The sequence below is a fragment of the Chenopodium album genome, chromosome 7, assembly GCF_948465745.1.
Source record: "Chenopodium album chromosome 7, dcCheAlbu1.1, whole genome shotgun sequence".
Lineage (NCBI taxonomy): Eukaryota > Viridiplantae > Streptophyta > Magnoliopsida > Caryophyllales > Amaranthaceae > Chenopodium > Chenopodium album.
Window position 1 is genome coordinate 11,980,229 of NC_137840.1, and position 24,839 is coordinate 12,005,067.

Genomic DNA, 24,839 nt, shown 5'->3' on the forward strand with positions numbered 1-24,839 from the left:
AGAGAATGAGAGAGAGGGAGGAGAGGAGAGAGAAGGAGTGAGAAGGAGGGATGTCGTGAGTGAAATGGGGGTAGGTTTAAGGTTTAAATAGGGGTTTTTTTTAATGAAATGGCACCGGTTTGGTGCAAATCGGTGGGGAAAATGATTTTTCCCACCAATTTTGAACCGGTGGCAAAAACCTCCCCTCAAAATTCCGCCTATTTTTCCCCATATTTTCCTCACCGATTTTTTAGGTCGGTGCCAATCTTCTTTTTTCACCTAGTGTGATAATGTCGAACGAGCTGCCCGTATCTATCAGTACCCGTTTGACCTTCAAATTGGCTATCTTCAAAATAAAGACCATTGGGTCATTGTGGAGGGCCTTGACCTCCCCTCGGTCAGCCTCACTGACCGTCACCTCTGGGAAAGGTTCCACCTTGACCCCCTCGGCATGCATTACCTTTGAAAAATTTCTCGTATCCTGCTTATTTCCTTCATGGTTGGGTCGCCTGCAGTAAAACCGCCTGATATGACAGCCACATAACCAGAATCAGTACTGTTTCCATATTTTTCTTTATCACTTTGTTTTTTCTTCTTAGACTTGTTGTATGTCCGGTTGGAGGTAAACTTTGGCTTCATGACATATGAATTAAGCATGCCCTTCTCGGCAAGCTTGTCAAGAATTTTTTTCAAATTGTTGCATTCATTTGTATCGTGCCCTAAATCCTTGTGGTAGTGGCAAAACTTGTTCTTTTTTCGACACCGAGCCGAGCCTCTCAACGGCTTGGGCTTCTCAAATTCAAACTTGTCTTTAATCTCCATCAAAATCTAATAACAATCCTTGTTGAATTCATACTAAGGTTCGTACATCTTGACCTTCTTTGACTTTGGCTGCTGATCGTCCGCCACCCACACTTTCTTTCTCTTGTTCTTTCCTTCTTTCTTTTTCCCACCCAAATCTTGCTGAGAAGATTGCTTTTTCTAAGCTCCTTTAGCCGGTACTTCGGACTTTGTGAGGGAACAAAAATCAACCGCCTCAATATAGGCTTCAGCTTCCCGCAGAACACATGCGTATGTCCAAACCTTTTTTCTGACCAGGTCAAATTTGAAACCATTATGCCTTAGCCCTTGAAGGAATTTTGAATAAGCCATTTCATCTGACAGATTCTGAATTTGGGCCTTTTCCTGGTTAAATCTCTGGACGTACGAACGTAACCCTTCACTTTTTCCTTGGACAATTGTAGCCAAATAAAGACTGGTCTTCCTTGGGGGGATGTTGTAAGAAAAGTTTCCAACGAAAAACATACTTAAAGTAGTAAAATAGTTGATGCACCCGGGCGACAGGCTATTGAAACAGTCCTGAGCCACGCCCTTGAGGATGGCCGGGAAGCACCTGCACCAAGTGGTGTCATCAACACATTGCAAGTACATCAGGTTTCTGTACAAAGTGACGTGCTCCTCTAGGTTGCCCGAGCCATCATAGGCACCCACGAGTACACTCTTCAGCTTTGCAGGCTGAGGAGAGCTAAGAATCTCTTGAGAAAAAGGAGGTGGCTTGTCACCAAGATTAAGCAGAAGCATTTGCCAATCAACGGGCTCAGGTTATCCGGCCGGTTCGCCGATGTATAGTAACTGGTCAAACGGCTAGCCGAACTGCCATTACTATTCGAGGACACGAGGGTTATGCGGCAGAAAAGCATTAAAATTCTGAGGGATCTAATATTGAACTAGTTGAACCGAAGGAAGCGGAATGGGAGCTAATGTACGAGCAGTTTGACTCCTGCTGGTCCTGGTCGTGTTGGTATGCTTGGAAGAGGTATGGTTTGAGAAATCATCCGGTGTAGTCGATGTAGAGGTCGTGTCTGAATAAGCTATCCGTTCATGTTGCTTATGTCGGATGTAATCTCTAGCATCCTTCCATTGGCGAGACGGCTCAGTAACCTTCTTCTGAGGCCGTCTTCCCTGCCCTCCAGCTGACTGCGTTTTCTCAAGAAGCCGGGACACATCTGACCTTGGCACCCTCGGTGAACGCTCATGCCGGAGGTACGGGGTATTCCCAGCATCTTCAGCATTAGTACCTTTGCTCTAATCTTTCTTCTGGTTGCCTTCCCCCTCTCTCCTGGGCAGCTGCCTAGAAGAAGGCCTTCGTCCCTCAAATTCTTTTCGGAGCTTGTTCAGAGCAAGTTTAAGCAAACTAGCAGTAACAGGAGGATCATCAGCCTCTTGAAGCAAACAGGTGAGAGGATCACTATAATTGATTGTAGTAACGATATCTTCGACATGGCCGTCTTGGCCGGGGCAAGGGCCAGCACCTGGTTCTGACCATCCACTTCCATTGCGGACGAGTATCCTCACAGACGGCGCCAAATGTTTTGGAATTTTTTGGAATCCCTCGGGATACTGGTCACGCCTAAGGATGGCAACGGGTCGGATCTGGACCGGGTCCGGATGGACTCGGATCCAGATCCGTTTTTGTATATAGGATCCAGATCTGACCCGGATCCGTCGGGTCTAGAAAATGAAGACTCGGATCCGGATCCTTCGGGTCCAACGGATCCAGGTCCGGATCCGGGTCCAAAACAGGTCCAATATATTTTGCCTAATTTTTTGCAATATATGTAATGTTCGGGTCAAAAAATTTATTTTAAACTTACGTTGTTGTTGTTTATTAAGTTCAACCCCAAACTAACCAACTTATACACTCATATTTTGAATTAAAATTATAAACAACAAAAAAAATACGATGTTACATATGAACTAGTAAAAAAACAACGATGATGTATATAATATGAGCATCCAAAATTCATTTATTAAAAGGGTTAATCTTTATCATTACTAACATTATCAACATTTTTAATAAAGAAACAAACAATTTTAGTTTATTAAAATAGGAAAAATAAAAAAACGGGTCCACGGATCTGGATCCGGGTCTAGGGCCCAGACCTAGATCCAGATCCGTTTTTGTCAGCAGGACCCGGATCCGACCCGAATCCGTCGGGTCCAAAATTTGAAGACCCAGATCCGTGAAAAACGGATCTGGATCCACGAATCCGGGTCGGGTCCAGATCCATTGCCATCCCTAGTCACGCCTGAGCTGGCAGTAAGACTCGGACACCTGCAAAACATAAATATTTCGGGACAAAATATTTGCCTCCAACGGTTATGTTAGTAATCGGAAATTTGAAAAGCTAGAGAGAGAAAATAGAGAAAAGTTGAAGCTATTTAATGTTTTATTAATTGTTATGTCACAATCCACCCCTCCCATCATCAATGATTGGGGGTATTTATAGGGGTGGGGATTTGTGCCTGTAGACACCCATTTGTGTCTCCCCAAAACCAAACCCAGTGATGAGTACCTTTCACGTCGAATTATAATCGAATGAAGTGAAAGTGAGGAAAGTTTAGTGTTGCGGAAAGTTTTAATTTCTTTTCTCTTCTCTCTGTTTTTGAAAACCTATTTTAAGAAAATAGTCAATCCAATTTGGTTGGTCCATGATATGGGTCCAATAATAGTTTAGTTGGATGGGGTTTGAAAAGAGCTTTCCAACGATATATTATAAGCCCAATTCCGATACATATTGAGGAAGTTATGGCCAAAATACCAAACTGGGCCCGATTTGAGCCTTATATGCGGCCCAATGATCTAGGGGAGGGCCTAATATAGATTTATCATTCCTAATGCGATTAGGAATGGTTTTAGTCTTCTAGATTCTTCTAGAAGGTTCTTTTCATTCCTAATTCAATTAGTATTAATAAATTGACTTTTGTTGACTTTTTAGAGTTTTAATCAGAATCAAAGAACGTTTTTGAGGAAAATACGATTTTATCCTCCTGTACGGCAATTTCTATCTGATTTTAAGAAAACGCGTGAATTCTTGAGTCAGCGTCAAACGCCAGCTGTAGCGCCTGACGCTACGCTTGGCGCCTGGAAATAGATTTCATCTAGCCTGGAAATAAATACAGGTGCAGCAGAATAGGGAAGACCCTACTCCAGCACAAGACGATAACATCTAGCTTCTGGAAATAGATTTCAGCGCCTGGCGCTAGATCCCAGCGTCTGGAGACAGAGCCAATTCTTGGCGCCAGAGATGTTTCAGCAGCGATAGAGCTCGAAGCCTCTCAGAATGGGTATTTCGACCTCATACAGCAATTTCGGGTTCCTTAGTACGCCAGTTAGCCCCTATAAGCAATTTGACATGATCAAGTAGTCGGTTTGATTACAATCACAATAAGTACGTGATCGACTTGACGAAAGATCGTCTCACTTAGCTTAAAGCGCCTAAGCATTGGCTCATCACGGAGACACCGACATAATGGTTCACAAGCAGCAAACCGCCGACGTACTGGCATAACGGAAGCAAAGTTCAAGCGAGCTTTAGAGATCGACAAGCGTTGGTCTTCGGAATTTTTTCTTCGGAATATTATCGCAACAAACATTCAAGCATCAAAGCTCTTTGTTCAGAGACGCGTGGATATATCATTAAAAGCTCTTTTGCTCCAGAGACGCGTGGACATATTATTCAAAAGCTCTTTTGTTCAGAGACGCGTGGACATATCATTCAAGCTCTTTTGTTCAGATACGCGTGGACAATCCTTTCAAGCTCTTTTGTTCAGAGACGCGTGGACAATCCTTCCAAGCTCTTTTGTTCAGAGACGCGTGGAAATATCATCAAAGCTATTTTGTTCAGAGACGTGTGGACATATCATAAAGCTCTTTTGTTCAGAGACGTGTGGACATATCATCAAGCTCTTTTGCTCTAGAGACGCGTGGGCATATCATCAAGCTCTATTGTTCAGAGACGCGTGGACATTTCTTTCAAGGTCTTTTGCTCAGAGACGCGTGGGCATCCTATTATCAAGCTCTTTGTTCAGAGACGCGTGGACACATCATTCAGAAGTTCATATTAAAAAAAAATAAAGAAGCTCTATTGTTCAGAGACGCGTGGACATATTTAAAAAAGAAGCTCTTTGTTCAGAGGGGCGTGAACATATCCAAAAAAAAAAAAGCTCTTTTTTCAGAGACGATTGAACATCAAAATAGCAAGATGGCGTTCCCTAGATTGAGGAGAGTTGTCACAAACAACTAAAGGTAATTTCAAGCGAAGTTGTCTTCGATAGTGTTCCCTTAGACGTGGAATATTATCAAAGCGGAAGAGGATCGTTTCAAGCGAAGCAATCTTCTATATTGGAAGCAATTACAAGCGTAGCGGTTTTCAAGCGGGATGGCATTCTCTTGGCAGGAGGTCATCGAAACAGAAAAAGCAGCAACAAATCGGTTACTTCAGAGACGTGTGCTCGACGGTGCAAGATACGCGTTTCTTAACTCTTTTATCTGTTTAACTAACGCTAGTTTGCAGGTATCGGCGTTACAAGAGTGGTTTAGGATCGCAGAACGTTCTGAATTATTCTCCATCCCTATCGATACTTTGACTTTTGTTTTCGAAACTTGCGTTTCTCCAAACTCAGTCAAAGTGGGGGCTTCTGTAGACACCCATTTGTGTCTCCTCAAAACCAAACCCAGTGATGAGTATCTTTCGCGTCGAATCGTAATCGAATGAAGTGAAAGTGTAGAAAGTTTAGTGTTGCGGATAGTTTTAATTTCTTTTCTCTTCTCTCTGTTTTTGAAAACCTATTTTAAGAAAACAGCCAATCCAGTTTGGTTGGTCCATGATATGGGTCCAATAGTAGTGTAGTTGGATGGGGCTTGACAAGAGCTTTCCAACGACATATTATAAGCCCAATTCCGATGAATATTGAGGAAGTTATGGCTAAAATACCAAACTGGGCCCGATTTGAGCCTTATATGCGGCCCAATGATCTAGGGGAGGGCCTAATATGGATTTATCATTCCTAATGCGATTAGGAATTGTTTTAGTCTTCTAGATTCTTCTAGAAGGTTCTTTTCATTCCTAATTCAATTAGTATTGATAAATTGACTTTTGTTGACTTTTTAGAGTTTTAATCAGAATCAAAGAACGTTTTTGAGGAAAATACGATTTTATCCTCCTGTACGGCAATTTCTATCTGATTTTAAGAAAACGCGTGAATTTCTGAGTCAGCGCCAAACGCCAGCTGTAGCGCCTGGCGCTAAGGTCAGCGTCTTGCGCCAATGGCCGGCGTTAGCGCTAACATCGTTTTATCCGCGTCAGAACTCTGTTTTGGTTTTTTATCTTTTTGGTTGATTTTCTCTATAAATAGCTTCCTAAAAACTCCGTTTTGATTCACCAACTCTCATCAAGTTTTCTTGATTATTCTCTCTCTCTCTTTTCTAAACTAGCCTTCTCTCAAATATAAAAAATTCCGCACTCATTAGATTTAGATACACCTAGCCATATTCGAAGTTGTCTTCGCCCTAGACGTGAAAGGTTTAATTTCTGAGGGTTTGGTCCCAAATCTCTCTTTCAATTATTTAATTTAATTGTTTTGTTTTATATTTCCCTTGAAGTTACTAACGTGTGTGTTTTGTCATTAGAAAGAGGTCGAGGCATCAAAGTAAGTTCTTTAATGGTTTTTATTGATGTTATGATATAGAGTTCATGCTTAGGTTGTTATTATAATATTCCTAGTATCATGTCTAGGGTAATTTTAATATTAAGTATGATTGTTATGATGTCTTCTATTCTCTTTCCTAATATTCGTGTTAGTATCATGTTGGGGCTAAATATATGATTTTTATTGCTTAGTGACATTCTAGGGTTTGTTATTAATCTTGTTAGTATCATGCCTAGGATCTTACTATTATTATGCCTTAACATGAATATTATGATTATAATTATGATGATTATTATTATTTTTTTTTATTATGATGATTATTATTATGTTGCTTGATATTATTTATTGTTATTGCTTGATCACACCTTTTATACTCCGTACATGTTTAAAGGGAATTAGTACTTGTAATCACGCTTATATAAGATAATTAATAATCTTGTTTAGGGTTAATATGATTATAATTCAAGTGATCGCCAATAATAGTTTTATTTGTGCATTTATATTCAACCAACATAGATAAACAGGTTTAGGGTTAATCCTATTGATTGCATGTTAGTCAGAAAGCGCACATGAATACGATCAGAATAAAGTAGAGGCCTATTATTAGGGCAGGTTCAATCTCTTTTAGGTTGGATTTGTACCTTCATCCCCGAACCCTATTTGGTTCAAGACCTTATTGGAGTTGACGATCTCTTGGATCGTTAAGGGGTGTAATCTTCACCTCGTGAACGGTTTACAAGTTCCTAAAAAACTTGTTGGCGACTCTTTTGCTCTATCTTCTCTCCCTTTGGACGCCACCGTACTTAAGTGTATGATCACAGTGGGGTTCAAGCTAGGGATTAACGCTTGGAATATTCCCTACAGTGCTCCTTAGGGTAAGTGACCTAGGATTTAGTGCTCTGATTGGCTGCACAACCAAGGAAGGACACGTGCCCCTTTGGGGGTGCTGTTCTGCGGCATTCTAGGATCTTGAGCCTCCTGATGTAAGGAGGCCTTTTGTCACTCTCTTTATTTCAGGTGCTCCTTTGATCTTAGTACGTGTCATCTTCCTACAGTGACATGTGTCGCCTATTGATTGGGCCACGTGTCACCACGAGATTGGCCCACGTGTCACCACAGGATTGGACCACGTACTTGGGGTATTTTTCACCCTAAACAATTATGGTTGTTATTGGACATTGTTTGATTTTGTTGGATATTGTTGGACTTTGTTGGGTATTGTTGGATTCAATTTTCTGATTATGGTTGATGTTGATATTATTGGATAATGTTGGATATTGTTGCGTGTATCATATTGATTATTTGGCCTTGTGGGATCTATTATGTTGAAATTGTTATGTTTTTGTTGTTTTTTACACAATGGAATTGCTGGCTTTGTTATTGTTGGATCACTATGTGCCTTCACGCTGAATTTCTTGGTTATCTTGCCTTTTGTTTATCAGTTGGAGTTCGATTAAGGACTTTTAAGGAACATGGGAATATAATTGATGAATGATGAGGCTGGTGTATGGTTTACTGTGTTGGATTAGTTGTTTGCAAATAGTAATGTTCTTAGTGATCATTTGTTGCAGAGAACTCTTCCTGCCCCTTGGGGTTTGTGATTATGTTCAGTTATGTTCATTTAAGAGTCCCAATTTCCTGTTATGTGCTACACTCAAGGTGTTGAGTCTCCCTTGTTATTTAGAATAACCCTTGAGTGCTTTGTTATTGATCCATATGATGAAGGGACTTCATTGAATTACACTTCAAATATGAGTATTGCTCCAATAATTTCTTGTATGAGATTGTTGTTGAGGTAACAATGTTGTGGAGTGTTGTATTCAACAACCTTTAATAACTTCCGATGGATTTCTTTGTCACACCAAAAAATCATTTCCATATTCATTGCATTCATTATGTGAGTACAAAAGTTCATGAACAAGATCAAAAGAAGTTACATTTGACTGCCTTACATGTTTGCTCATTATAAATCAACAAAATACACCTAACCACCCATTCAAGAACAGAATACTTAAAAAAAAAAAAAAAAAAAAAAAAAAAAAAAAAAAAAAAAAAAAAAAAAACTAAGATAAATAGTTAAGTGGTTATGTGTGGCAGTGCATGTTGTTCATGTGCATTTGCTTGCTTGGTTGGGGTCCGCTAGTCTGCATCAGACCTCCATATCTTCTACCGCTTCTTGAGTCCCCTGATTTGCTGGCCTAAACATAGTGTTTAGGTACTCCACACTTTCCAAAATTATTTCCTTTTGTACCTCTACCTTGTTTGGCAGATTATCGAAATTTTCAAGTTTCTTTTTGTTCATGTGAATAATTTTTTACTTGTTTCCCCCTTTTGCTTATAGTATTTTGAGCACACACTTTTGCAAAGTGATCCAAATGTACTTGTTGACCTCAGGTTTAAATGTGTCAAAAGACTCAATGACCTTCTCAACTAGCTCATTTAGGTTGCTAGGAAAGGATTGATATTGTAATGACTGAATAGACCTAAATAAGCCTAAATCAAGCACATTCAAATCTGGTGACTGTGGTGGTTGGAAAACAAGTTGAATGTTAAAGCCATTTGTTGTTGATGCTTCAATGAACTCTTCATATATAGGTATATGATGTGGTCTTGAATTGTGACATTTTTTGCTAGACTTTCTGGCCATTTAGACATAATTGCTGGTATGACCTTTGTGAGCAACATCTCCTTAATCACTTCTGTGTTCACATTTTGGAATGCCTTGGTTTCCAAGGTTCCGGCATATTTGTTTTTGCTTAATTTCTTAGCTTTCTCCTTGACTGTGAACAGGAACATGCCATACTTCCCATCATGTAGTAACGCCCCATTTCTGTCATACAATGGCTTCCCAATAACTACCATAAACATTGCCTTAAGTTTGAATCTTCTTGATTGTTGTACCCTATGTGGATCTTCTTCACTTGGAAGGAGATAAAATCTCCTTTTATCAGGGTTCAGACAGAACCATTTCTCATCTATGTGGATGACATGGTTCATGTCATCAAAAGTGGGGTCCTCATTCGTTGTGATTGGATTTATGTGTGACAGGATCCACTTCAGTCTTGCAACTTTGTGGTTTAATGTGAGTGTTGGTTTGTTACTGCTTGTATGTGTTCTTAGCCTGCCTATTTTCTTCAAATTGTGAAGAGTTACATGAGAAATATTCAGAGGAGCTGCATAACTTCTTTCTATCTGCCTAAGGTGTAGAGGCACTGACTGTAGGAATTCATCAGAGAATTTCCTTAGTTTAGGACCAGTTCTTCCATGCTTTTTGGTCCTGACATCAATCATATTATCTTTTTCCAACTGCTTTTTAATGTCTTTGAATACTCTTGTGATTGTTGACTTGTGCACACTAAATTAAAGGGACAATTGTTGCATGTAACCTCTTGGTAAATTGCCATTTTTCATTTTAAGTAACATTGCATCTACTATTTCCCTTTTCTTTTGCAAAATAAGCTATTTTCGACTTGAAACTTGATTAGAACTTCATTTTTTTGCATTTCTTGATTATGTTCTTGTGTACCTTGCTGCATTATCTTCAAGCTCCTCTTCTTGCATTGCTTCATTATCTGAATCATTTTCATCCATGCCATAATCTTGCATCTCTTCTTGGTAGTCATAGTAAAGTTCTACAAATTCTTCCTCACTTAATAATTATTGATCAACATTCAAAAACACACCTTCATCAAATTCAGACATGTGTTTTGTTTAATTTGTAATGAAACAGGGCTGGTGTAGCTTGTTTTTATGGAGAATAAGCTGCCATGGATGGTGGAGGTCTCAAGCCAATGAAGCTTCTAAATTGTGAAGATGTGCAGCACTAATTGTTGTTAGGGAAATTTTTTGGGTATTTAAGGGCTAATCAAGTGTATTTAATGCTAACTTTTGGAAAACATTGTTATCTTTTGAATATTCTCATGACTTGTAATTTTGTGTTGAACATTGAATGTTAGGACTTCAAGGAGGCTGGTTTTTAAATGCCTCATATATGAAGAATGTTGGTTGTTAAAACAAGTGAGAGAAAAAAAGGCAAGCTTTTTTTTTTTAAAAAAAAAAAAAAACAGGTGGGAAATTTAAAAGTCCTAAAATTTCAAAAATTTTAAAATTTTGGTGAAAATTTGAGAGGGAAAAGGATGTCCCTCTTTTGTGACAGATTTCCCCACTAAAATGCAAGTGCGTGGGGGGGGGGGGGGGGAGGGGCTACATTCTCTCTCCTAAACAATTAATCAATTCCCTTAACTTTCTTTAATCTTAGCCCCTTAACTTTTGCATCGTGAACCGCAAACCCTCTCAAAGTTGCAGAAAACATTTAACGGAGGTAGTAGTTATAAAGTGCAAGTTAATAGTTTAGAAAGTTTACTTTAGAATTTATATAATTATATAAAATAAAAGTCATAATTAATCTAGATGTAAACCTTATTTTTATACAACAATGTTTTTTTTAGAAATTTTTTTGGCGGGATTTTTTTTAATAATATTTTTTCAAGTGTCCCTTTAGATTAGCTTTTAGTAGTATGTAATTAATTTATAGGTCCATTAACTTATATCTAAAAATTAAAAACTAAGATATTCGTACATAAAATGCTTAATAGCCTTTTAGTGTCTCACCATGAGTCTGGATTCAGAGTCACATTACCTTATGTACCAAATTATTTTGTTATATCTACCTAGCTAACCTAGGTATTGAGTTTTATCTCTTTCCTAATGAGAGTGTAGAGGTACATATTTTTGAAATACCGAGAAAATTTTCATTATAGATAGATGAAATTTGTGCAATGTCGTACAAAGGTTAACCGTCAATTGCATTAAACTTTATTCAATTTGAAAACTATTATTGATCAAAAGAGCCCCCCCTAGTAGAGTGTTGTATAAAACAACAATATAACAGAGATTATACATCAATGTCAAATTTCATCCACTTCTGTCAAAAAAAAAAAAAAAAAAAAAAAAGTAATCATCCACAGCGATTACGCTTTTGTCAATAATACTATTTGATTCAATCATTTTATAATTTATTTTGTCGTTTTATTTTATTTTATTTTTGTGCAAACCTATATTGTAATCGGTGTGACCTTTCTTAATAACAAATTAATTTACTTGGTAAAACCCAAAGGAGTAATACATGAGATATGAGGTTAAAATGAGTAAAACCCATTCCTAATTATTGTTTAAGAAACATCTAATTTCTAAACCCATACCTGTAAGTTGTAACGCACAAGGTATGGAGTTTAGAAATCCAATGGGGAGGTGGGTACAACTTATACCACACGTCCACACCTCTAGGTATTAAGTGAAAAGAAAAAGTATGTTCTTGAACAATTGTCAAACACAATGTATTAATAATCAAGTTCCAGCATCATACCATTGTAGTTTCATTCCTGCTTTCAAACTAATATCACTTTGTGAACCAAGCGCCTTCTTAATTATTAAGCTATTACTTTTGTGGTGATGCAATAACATGTATTTCCTCAATTTTTTTTAATTTTTTTTTAACTTGCAACTAGGGGTTAACCGATCAAACTTGCTCGTGAATTGCTCGAGACTCGGCTCGATCAAAGCTCGGTATAGGTTTGGCTCGAGTGGGCTTGACTTGAGTTGGGGTTCCGAAGCCTAAGCTATCTTAACTAGGCTTGGATTGAAAGCTTGTGATCAAGCTCGAGTTTTGTGTATATTCTAACTACTTTTATTTTTATTTTTTTGGGAATAGTAACATAAATTTTGTTTCATATTTAGGAATTATATTAATTTTCAATACTCTAGGTTGCGTTCTCGCTGAGTGTTGGATATTTTGTTCATGGTTTTTGTTATTGTTTATGTAGAAAAAGAATCAACAAAAGAAAGAGAAAGAAAAAAGTCTCATATCAAAAGATAGGAGCAAGTGATAGAATATTAATAAAATTATAAAAGCAAAAATTGATTGTCTTTGAAACAATGGCTATGGGAACCATTTGGGCCTTTGGGCTTGACAAGCCTTGAAGCCTCGAGTGTTTATCCGAGCCGAGCTAAGTCGAGTCGAGCTCAATATTTCCAGGCTCGACGAGCTTTGAGCTCGAGCCAAGCCTACTTAGACTCGGTCTCGGTTAAGCTCATTAACACCCCCACTAGAAACACATTTTTTCTACTACCTCTGTCCCCGAAAGAACGACCCATTTGTCCTAATTTTAGTCCCAAAAAGAATGACCTATTTGCATTAAAATCCCCATCAATTTGCAATAAATATTTGTGTAAAATTAGCTTCCCCATATAAAATTTTGTTTCCTTATGTACTTTTATTAATTTCTCTCTCTACTTTTTTACAATCCCTATGTAAATTTATCTTTCCAATATACTTTTACTTATTTTTATTTAACTTTCTTAATACCCGCGAAATCAACCCAAATGGGTGGTTCTTTCGGGGACGAAAGGAGTACTATGCTATTTGAGGAGGTGACTTAATGGATAAATTAATCTACAAAATTTAAGGTGTAACAACTTATTGCTTTCTTCTTATTGGTGGTAATGTAATAATGTCAATTAATTTACCCACTTACCTAGTTTGTTGCGCGTATTAAAGTGGTATGTATAAAGTACCTAAAACGGAGAAAGTACATGTAAGTCCTCAAAGGAGCAATGCATAAACAGCCTACCTATGCGGTGATGCAATACCATATATGCTATTACAAGCCGCCAACAATGATTTTATGGTAAAAAAAATAGTAGCACCACTTTATAAAGTAGCATATGGTTCTTATTTGCTAAAAAGCATAACAATGACAACTGAATGTGTGGTGCCATTTGAAGCCAAGAGCATTTGGTAGGTTCGCTCTTAATATGAAAGTTGTGTGCAATTAAGAATTTAAGATATAAATGGATCCAAAATTTTTTTTTCCTGACAAAAAAAAAAAAAAAAAATATATAAATGGATCCATTTTTGTTTAATTAAACATTTTAAGATAAACTTACAATATAATTAAAATACTTAAGTTTTACGCTTTGCATATTTTTTCCTTATTGAGAACATGGTATAAAAGGAAACTTGATCTTGTACACCACCGTATACCACTATTTTTCTTCTATTAGACTGCGACCCATATTGGTCTAGGAGGGTCCATCTTTTAACTTGAATCGACTCGCAAGTCCGCAACGACTCTATCCAAACCCATCGATAACCACTATTAACAACCTTTTCTCGTCAAAATTTCAATTAATATAGGATAGAGGAATTATTGACGACATGGTATATAGTTGCCTAGTTGGTACCAACTATAAACAAGTATATTCCCTTATGAGCCACATAAAATGTCCACCCTATTTCTCGAATCTATGCTTTATAACATTCCCCGTTATATTATTCCCATATTAGCCACATAAAATGTTCACCCTTTTCCCGAATCTACGCTTTATAACGTTCCCTCATTTTGGCAAATCCCTACCACTTCACTCTCCTTTGTCTCCAAATTTTACCAAACTTTTGCTTGAATTTTGGCACAGAAAAATAGAAAAATCATGTCTTTAACCATTAAATTACACATTTCTAATCACCCAAATTTCTTAGCTCAACCCAAAATTCATCAAAACCCCACCAAAATTCTCCCCAAATATATCTACCAAACAAACCCATTAAGACCCATTGTCCTAAATCATACCAAAATGTCGTCAATTTCTTCCCAATCCAAAAGGGTAATCAAAAGTTCTTTAATTGACCCAGATGGTGGTTCTTTGATTGATCTTGTTGTGCCTGAAAATGAGAGAAATTTGAGGGTTTCTGAGGCTGAATCATTGCCTAAAATTAGGTTAACAAAGATTGATTTAGAATGGGTTCATGTTCTTAGTGAAGGTTGGGCTAGCCCCCTTAAAGGGTTTATGAGGGAAAATGAATATTTGCAGAGTTTACATTTCAATTCTTTGAGATTGGCAGATGGGTCTTTTGTTAATATGAGTTTGCCCATTGTTTTGGCTATTGATGATAAAGCTAAAGATGATATTGGTTCTTCTCCAAATGTTGCTTTGGTTGCCCCTAATGGTGATTTAGTTGCTATTTTGCGAAGGTTCGGTTCTTGTTCTTGTTCTTGTTCTTGTTCTTTATATTAGTGCTTATCATCAATTTTGTTGCTCAATATTTCTCTGTTTTATTGTTCTTTTATGAATTAATGGTTGTACATTTGAATAGTTTTGATTGATATATGATGACAATGGATGACAAGATGAAGGGTTTAAATGTATGTCATATTTAAAAATTTGATGTTTAAATCGTTTTTTCCGTTAATTAATATGAATATTGTGTGCTCTGTTATTTGATAGGAATAAAATAAGGGTAAAGTGATGTTTGTATGCTGACAAAATGACAATATTCTGTCTGATTTGAAAATGTGCTGAAGTCTGAAGACCTTCCTTTTGGTGATGCCTAATAGTGGTAAAACTGTATATTACTATAATTGGTATGATTACATTTTTTAATTATTGAAACGAAAGGCAGGTGTGGAATGTGATGCGTCGTAAGTGCGGATTATGGTGCTTACAAGCATCTATATGTCATAGTATTTGGGAGTGAGTGGGAGGATTTTTATGATGTTATAATCAAGGAGTCTTTTTTGCCCCCTAGAGACAAGAGTTTGTTAACCCGAATTTTATAATCTAAGATGACCTATATTGGAAAGTGACGGTTCATGACTGTAATTAAATCTTTTCATTAAATCTTTTCAAGGATGATAGTTGTGGTTTATTAAAGCCTCAAAGGTCTAATATTTTATGAAAAGACTTTTAATCCTGCTATAGATTTGGATCATGAATTAGCATTCATTGTCCTTCACTTCTTTGGATAATCCGTTTAGATCGTCTTCTCATAATCTTCTTCTAGGTGGTTTAGGCCAAGACAAAATGGCTTGTTTGTTTCATGACTATTACCCACATATTTTGGCCATTGCTTTTAGCTTGTTAATGTGGTCAACAAACAAAAAAAAATGATGATGATTGACTCTTCTGTTCACAAAATAGAAGACATTCAAGTGAAAATGGAAAATTTGGGAGAACCTTTTCAGCTATTTTTCCCGAAATATGTTTTATTTTTTTTCATCAATTTTTTTACTTACACCTAAATACTAGCTACCAACATTACTAAACATCTTTGCAATTCCTGATGTTGCACTTGATTAATATAACCAACTCAAATATTTAAATGGATTTTTACTTAATGGAAAGCGCCAGCTGAACTAGCCAACACCTAACAACGTATGTTTGCAAAACACACCATATCATGGTAGCTAACCCCATCTCCCTCTCTCTCTCTCTCTCCCTCTCTCTCTCTCTCTCTCTCTTTCTCTCTCTCTTTCTCTCTCTCAGAGTTTTGGATATGCCCCTCTTGTTCTTCATCTTTGCCACTTTCCTTTTTCCTTCATGTTGCTGCCATGGGCTTCTTTTCATATGAATTTACGCAGACATATATGCAGAACTAATGTTTTTTTTTTTTAAGGACAAGTATGCTCTAATTTCAATATTTTCAATGTTTCCTGTTTTTTTTTGCGATCAACTAGGACAGGTTATTTTAAGGACGCATAGGTCACTCGAGCCTAATTTGCTTTAAGTTGCTACAAAACATTTCACTTTTAAATTTTGGTTTTACAATTTGATAGTTGTGAATTATTTTTTTAAGTTGTCTTTTGACAAATTAGGAGTGAACGAAGGTAAAAAAAACAAGTCCTTTTGACCGTTGTCCGACGTGATCCCTCATTCGCCCTTACGGGGTGTATGTCTTCCACTTGCCAGTTGCCACCGTAACACAAAAATTGCAACCTCTTTGGATTTAATCCATAAGTCAAGGAACAAATTCAAGAAAATTCAAGAAATCCTCTGTTTGTTGATTTCCAAGCCTATCAATAATATTACTACTATCCCCTTGGTGCAAAGTTGAAGGGTTGTTTGATTAATCGAATAAAAAAATTAATAAAGAGTTTTTAAAAATTAGAAAATTATAATTACATTCTTATTTATATTAAACCATTCTAATTAAATTATTTGTTACACCCTTAAGTTGTTTTCTTAAAATACATGCTAAATCAATTGCAGAAGTTGATTTGTTGTTACAGAGTTTTTATTATATTTATAAAAACATGCGGAGTACCAAGAAATTTCCAAATTACTTTTTCTTATGATTGATATAACTTTCCTTCATTGCTTTATACTCCCTCCGTCCCCCTATTATTTGCACCAATTACTTTTTCACATCACTCGAGATACAACTTTAAATAAAAAAATCTTTAAATATGTGTAATAATATATTATAAAAATTATATATAAAAAAAGTTTACATTGAGACGAATCAAACGAGATCTCATATTGGTTATATTTTTCCTTTTATGTAAAACACTAGAGAGAGTCAAAGTGGTCAAATGAACAGTGCCACACAGTGTTTTGGTGCAAAAATTGGGGGACGGAGGGAGTAGTATTTTTTGATATAAGGAAAGTTATGGCCCAACTTATATAATGTATTAGGAGTATGTGTATTTGTTAAGAAAATAAGGAGTCAAATATTCCTTGACCAACTTATGTGATGTTTGTCCATATTCATCCTGTAGCACTTTAGTAGACTAGTAGAGTATATTGATTCATTGATTGATTATAGATATAGATTTTTTTTTTTTGTCTACATTATAGATATACGAGTAGATTATAGATGTGCAAGGGATAAGAGGAGTAGAGTAAAACGAGGAGTAGAGGAGTAGTGACTTGTCACACCAAAAAAAAAAAGAAAAGTGTCTTGTAGACCGAATGCATTCAATTCTTCAATTGAAGTTTGGTATTTGCACATATATTCTTGATTGGTTTGGTCTTGTTGGATTTGAGATGGGTTTTGTTGGATATACGAGTACGAAGTAATTGGAATCCGATCCAAAATGAAGCTCAATTAGCCAAGCCCATTAAATTCATGACATTTAATCCTAGACATTAGATTCCAATTCATATCCATAATCAAATTCTATGACTACAAATACAGAAACAAATCCATAAATTAAAATCATTCCCTATCCATAATCAGCAACCCTCATCACCGGCAACCACCACCACTATGATCTTCAAAGAAAGAAAGAAAAACAAGAAAATTATTCAAATACAACAATTAGGGTTCAATATTCAATAAATCTAAGCATGAAAGAGATGGTACTAAAGCATTAAAGGAACTCAGAAAACTTTGCAATAATTTAAACTTGAATTAAAACGAAAATTAGGACGATTAAGAAATCATTTGTTAGATAAATTTTAGCAATGACTGTTCTTTAGATTATGAAGGATGATTTAAATCTACGTGTATCTTTTATCTAGTTTCACTATCATGGTACTCCTAATCTAAGAGAGTAGTACTTTCCTCCACCATGCTAGCCTACTGAACCCAATGAGCATTAGAAATCTGGGAGAAAAAAAAAAAAACAGATAAAGCCAAAAAAACAGGAAATATTGAAATTAGATAAATAAACTTAATCAAAACCCCAGCAACCACAAAATTAAATCAATATTCATAAATTGTTCCAACCATTAGTTCATAAATTGTTTACCATCATTCAGCGGAAGGTTAGCAAGATCTTCAATAATGTCAATCAAGGCATTGTTTACTGCTCGTGTTGCTTTTAAAGACCTCAAAAGTGCTTCCCTGCGCTTTTCTTTAGTGGATCTGGAGTAGGGGTACTACTTCTGAAAAATACTTCTGAGGTTCATCTGGCTGAGGCTCATAAATACTTCTGAGGTTCATAAATTGTTTACCATACTTCTGAGGTTCATAAATTGTTTACCATCATTCATCTGGCTGAGGCTCAGGCTCAGGGAGTAGGGGCACTACTTCTGAAAAATACCCACAAGAAGCGCGAAAACACATAATCAGAGATGATTACGAAGACATGATTGATGATTACAAGAACACATATTAGTGTATTATACATTTATACACACCTTAAACGAACAGCACCAATGTTTCACATTTTTCCTGAAGGTGTTGCGGCAGAATCCCTTACGACACTTGCACAATCTTAGTTCATCTAGAAAAGAATAGAAACCACAACCCTGAAAAAATAAGTGCAACAAAAAATAAGTGTAGGAAGGATAAATTGGAAAATGCTTGGATAAAAACACATGATTTGATTCTGTTTTTTTATGGAAAATCCTCACCAGGAATGACCCAACGCTTAGCAAATAATTGAATTGAAGGAATCAGATGAAATCAAAAATGAATTGAAGGAATCTGATGAAATAAAAAATTAAGTAATGAAATCAGATGACAACTTACAGAAGCACATGTTAGAAACTTCCTATTGTGGTTCACCCCCGGTTTTTTTGTGGTTTTGATATTAAGATCACTTGCTCCACATGGACATGGATACTTCGGATCCATTTTAAAAGAAGCCTCTGTAATAAGAACAAAAGATCCTTGAGTTGCCGTTTCCCCCCCTCCTCGAAACCCCACGCAACCAGCGAAATCACCGGAACCCCATGCAACCACCCTAACCCCAAATTCGTATCCACGAAACCCCAAAGTCGCATCGACCATTTAAAACCCCAAAAACCCACCAACGAAAACGAAGTTTTCAGGGATGGGTTAGGTGTTTTTGGGAGTAGGGGAGGGGTTTCAAGGGAGTTTCACGAGCGGCGACGCACAAATGGCCGGATTTAGTGGCTGCAATTGAGAGGATAGAGAAAATGAAAAGGGGTTTCGTGCGTGGCTGGGGCAATTGGCCGGTGAGAGGAGGGGTAACATTGGCAGATTATTGGCGTCAACTCCGTCAAGGGTTTTGCTGGGACCGTTGTTTTTTTTGTTTGTTTGTTTGTTTTTAATTTTTCTTAACCAATTAACATGTAGCACGTGTCACTTATTTAAAAAAATAAATAAAAGTAACCTATCCAACCGGTCACCAGTTTTTGGGATTGAAGAAAAATAGGAACCCCTAAAATTCGGAATATTGTAGAATTATCCAAAGTTGGGATTATTCAAGCAAAATTAATGAAAGTTGAGATTATTATTTCTAATTTTTCCTTTTTTAAAAGTAATATGATTATCTGGTCTGAATCAATGAACTGCTAACAGCCATCTCATAGCCAAACAAGGCTTCTTTATGACTTTGGTCTCAAATTTTGTTGCATAAATTAGTGGCTTTCTATCAAACACATGTTAGTCCTAAACTTTCTTTTTTCGTTGCTCAGGCACATAATTAGCAATCTTTTAGTTGTCTACAGGCTGCAATCCAGTTTTTCTTAATTTGATGTCCTCTTTTCTTTGTAAATACTCTCTCAATTGAAATAATTTTCTAAAGGAGGAATATTTATTGCTTCCTATAAGTATTTTGTCCACTGAGATTATCTATGTGGTTGGTTTCTGTTTTATTTTACTTTACATGGGAAAATACTTTTTTGTTCTTGTTTCAGAGCGAAAAAATGTTTAAAAGAAGAAGACACTCTTTAAAAAAACTAAATTGAAGTATTTCAACAATATAGAGCTGATAGAGTTGTCATAATCACATCCTTTCTCAAGCAAGATCTAATTGTTGGTCATACTAACCAGCACATATGTATGTTGCATCAGGCATCATATTTTTTCAAAATCCAAACCTTTTCCCCCATCATGAATTATTGATTGATTGCCTTCAATATTCTGGTTTATAAACTTTTATGATTTCTCAGATATTAAACTTTGCTTTGTTATGCAGCATTGAGATATACAAGCATAATAAAGAGGAAAGAATAGCTAGAACTTGGGGAACTACTGCTCCTGGATTGCCTTATGTTGAGGAGGTTATTACACCTGCTGGAAATTGGCTCATAGGAGGAGAATTGGAAGTATTGAAAGAAATCAAATATAATGATGGTCTCGATCAATACAGGATTTCTCCTAAAGAGCTTCGAAAGGAGTTTGACAGGCGTGAAGCTGATGCAGTTTTTGCTTTCCAGCTTAGAAATCCAGTTCATAATGGACATGCTTTGTTGATGAATGATACACGTCAGAGGTTACTGGACATGGGCTATAAGAATCCAATTCTCTTGCTACACCCTTTGGGAGGTTTCACTAAGGCTGATGATGTGCCCTTGGATGTTCGGATGGAGCAACATAGCAAGGTAATCTGTTGATCTATTTTGCTCAGTAGAATAGATTAGCGTCAATTGTGTCTTACTGTGCACTGTTACTCATTATGCTTGGATTTTCTCTTCCTCATCCTTTCCCCTGTGGATTAGTATGAAAACTATCGATTCCATTTTTCTTTAAGGGCATATTGATCTGATGTTTTCTGTGTGTCATGCAATGAACAAATGTTTGCATGCAAGGCTCGACTATATTATATTAGTGAGTAATTCAGACTAAGTTTGTACAGTGGATATATGTTGTGAAATCCATTGGCTGGTGATTTCCTGCTATTCTAATATTTTCAGGTTTAGCTCACTATCATTCAATTTTATTAGGTTCTAGAAGATGGAGTTCTTGATCCAGAGACTACTGTTGTGGCCATATTCCCATCTCCCATGCATTATGCTGGTCCAACTGAAGTACAGTGGCATGCCAAAGCACGAATTAATGCTGGTGCTAATTTTTACATTGTTGGTCGTGATCCTGCCGGTATGGGTCATCCGACAGAGAAAAGAGATCTCTATGATCCTGACCATGGAAAGAAAGTTTTGAGCATGGCACCTGGGCTGGAGAAGTTGAACATTCTACCATTTAGGGTGGGTCATAACTTGCTTCTTTCTTTTCTTCTAAAATAATTTGTGGTCTTTAATTTGTTTTGATGGGTTCTGGAGTGTGCTTGCATGCTTGATTTAAGTTCTGATAAATAATGTGAAATGGAACATATGTCTTGAACAACAATGCCCTACAAGATTGTTTATCTACCTTGGGTATCATCCACCTTTTTGGAATTGTGTTGGTAATCTCAAGGATATGCTTCATAGTTGTTCCTTGCAACAAAAAACATGAATAAATGTCATGTCTGTTGTTGGCTTGACTAAATAAGAGAATTGGCCTTTTGGGCTTTGAAGTTTTCACCTGATTCAATGACACCTGGGCGTGCCAATCACTGTTTTTATTGTCTTACAGGCCCATATCTTCTGTTTTTTGTTGGTCCAGTTTTGAATTATGTCATATATTCTTTAATTCTTGTGTTTTATCCAGTTTGTGACACGTGGACATGTTATTTTTAAAAATATCCATTCTTTCCCAGGCCTGCAGCTTTTCTGTTAAAAATTTCAACTGTTGCTTCTGTACTGAACCATACATTGTCTTGCAGGTTGCAGCATATGATACTATGGCAAAGAAAATGTCTTTCTTTGATCCTTCTCGTGCTAAAGATTTCCTCTTCATTTCTGGAACCAAGGTAATGTGTCCGACGTCTTTTTGGTGCGTAAATACTTTAATCAGTATGATTCAAGGAGTTTCTTTGTCCAGAACTGTGGTAATGACTCATGTAATGCATTACATCTTATGCTTGATTTTAGCTAATGGTAATGACATTAAAGAGACTTCAGATTTACACGGTCTGGAATGCTAGAAGTTTCATCTGATTCAGTGCAATAGATTTCAATAGTGGCAGTGGATTTGTAGAAGTGGGTTGCGACCATATAGATTGGAGTGTAGTAATGCGCTAAACCCATATAACTAGATATAGTATCGTTTTGTTTTTACAAGGGTTCTAAGCCTTCAAAAGATAAATAGTCCACCACCCAAGTGCTAAGGAACAAATTATCCTTACCAAATCTAAGATTTAATTTCAATGAAACATATCATGCTCATCACTTCTTTCAATGTGTTGCAGATGCGTTCTTTTGCAAGAACTGGAGAGAACCCTCCTGATGGCTTTATGTGTCCCGGAGGATGGAAGGTATTGGTCAATTATTACGCAAGTCTACAAGAGGGAGAGAGTAAGCAGCCAGCTACAATGTCTGCATAGAGCAGATGGCTAGATGCACAAGTTTCTACTCTAATGTAGGTCAATTTAAGTGATTATGAGGCTCTGAACACACAAGGCTACAAGATGATTAAGCTAGTATAGGACTATCAGAATTCCTTCCGTCAGGCATCTACGAGTATCACACATCAACTCTTTGGGTTTGCCCCCGGCATTTTTCTCTTGTTTTCCTCAATTGGTGACCCTGCCTCTTTTAATGTTCTGGTTAAGAGTTTTGTTTTGGGGTCTTAATTTTTTTTCCTAGTTGAACAAATGATGATTGATTCCGGATTCTTTACTTGTTCCTTTTACCTCAACATCTAAGAAATTTGTAATTGGTATTACTGAGTACAAAAAAACTAATGTTAACCCGTATTATCCAAGATTATAAGTTAAATAATTTGCTATGGCAATCCCCATCAATAATATTAGAGGGCTCTAAAAGTGTTTTTGATTGATAAATAAATTCAAAAATAAACCTATTAGTAATCGAGATACAATAACAATCAGTAATCATATTTACAAAGCTGGGGAGTTGTATTTCTGTTGCTATTATTCACTTGAATTTGATTTTCTGCTCGCTTTACAACAAACCAACCACACGTAGGGTGAGCCAGCTAGGTTGAGCTTGTGGTGTATGGGTATCATGGGTCGAGCTTGCTTATACTGACCAATAATTTCACTTGAATTTGAATTTCTACTCATTTTACAGTAAACCAACCACGCGTAGGGTGAGCCAGCTATGTCGAGCACTCGAGCTTGTGGTGTATGGGTATCATGGGTCGAGCTAGGTCGAGCTTGCTTATACTGACCATTAATTTATGATCTTCCGCAAATGTTATTCCTTGATTATTGACTCAACATGAAGCATAAGTACAAGTGTACAACGGTACAACCATCTTTAAGAGAACACGTAATTCCTCCCAGCAACACTAGTAATACTGGTATATTATAAGATAGTTACATGTAGTGTATAGTGTTTGCGGCTTGACGAGTCCATGATTGGTTACTTTCATAATCGGCATCCACAAATAATATTGCCATGCTGAATTCAACTCCGTAGTAGTAGTACACTAGTACATATTCAAGAGTACCACTAACAGTTCAGTCCATATTCTGTCAGACAATGGTCTTACCCTGCACTACTATAATTGTTTAAAAAAAATTATAATGTATTACTACTATATAAATCGTTAAAAAAAATAATAGTTTATTGTTTAAAATGTACTCCTTTCGTCTTTTAATAATTGTCATATATGATCAAAAAAAATTATATAAATTGAATATGAATAACTAATATGGAGAAAAATAATTATAAGTTTGATATACAAGAAATTAATAAAATTAATTATTTACATTTTTTTAGTGGCTTAATTTACTTTTCAAATAAATTTAGATAAGGTGAGGTTGTGTTAGATATATATATATATATATATATATATATATATATATATATGTTTTTTTATTTGTGCACATAAGTTCATTTATTACAAGTCTACAAGTTACTTGTACGTAGTATAATTTTAGACTAACCAAAAGGTAAATATATACGGAGTATAAGGCTCAATGTTGATAATACGGAGTATAATATGGTTGCTAAATATGTCCTTAAGTAGGAGTTTTTTTTTTTTTTTTTTTTTTTTTTTTTTTTTTTTTTGGAAGAAGTATACATTATGCAATATGCCAATATGCATTTACTTATGCTAAATGTTGATAATATGGTTGGCTGCATTTTAATTGTCTGCCAATTTCTCCATGTGCATAGTTTCAAACTTTCAACCAATGTGGTCCTCGTTGGGCGTTTTGTGTAATTGGGCTTTCCGTTAAATCTTATGTAGGCCTTTCTTTATTTCTTGCTCCGTATATGGTGATATCGAAAGCTCAGTTCAACCATCGATGGTTGGACCACCAACTGTCTACAAATATGTTGTTTTTATTTTTTTATTTTTTTATAAATAGGTAAGGTAAAAAACCTTGATTGTACCTCAATCTTGGCATTATTTTTTGTCCGATATTTGCGAATTAGACGCTTTAGAGTGAGGGAGAAGGGTAAGGGATCCCAACTCTCAAAGCGTCTTTAACGGGGATTGAACCCCCAACCTCAAGGTTGAAGGTGGCAATGACCAAGCTTAGCTTATATGTATGTATGTGAGCACATTTTATGGTGTACGATTCACGTCTACTCCAATTACGGATACTCAGGTATGGCTTAGTAAGACTGAGTGGGATGAGTCTTATTTAAAATTGAGTCATGTTAAATTATTATGTCCATATAAGTTAAAATTTGAATCAAGTTTTTTCAAGTTTGATTGGGTCAGAACTGTTGAGTAAGTTGTTGACACCTCTAAGTCCCGCACTTATACCGTTTCTTAACATACCAAGTATATTATATGGATGAAGTTTGGATGTACTCCTTTTGCTTCTTTGCTAAATATTATGAACGTAATTGCTTGATCTCATTAATGACTTTGCCAA

General features: G+C 36.3%; 1 protein-coding gene across 1 annotated transcript; it reads left to right on the forward strand.

The window, feature by feature from the left end:
* Positions 1-13,799: 13,799 nt before the first annotated feature.
* Positions 13,800-22,764, forward strand: LOC145638916 (ATP sulfurylase 2-like). Its single transcript, XM_081689976.1, has 5 exons — positions 13,800-14,501; positions 20,139-20,544; positions 20,887-21,147; positions 21,708-21,794; positions 22,233-22,764. Exons 1-5 carry the CDS (start codon positions 13,960-13,962, stop codon positions 22,365-22,367), a joined length of 1,431 nt encoding a protein of 476 aa, XP_081546102.1. The 5' UTR covers positions 13,800-13,959; the 3' UTR covers positions 22,368-22,764.
* The last annotated feature ends 2,075 nt before the right edge of the window (positions 22,765-24,839 follow it).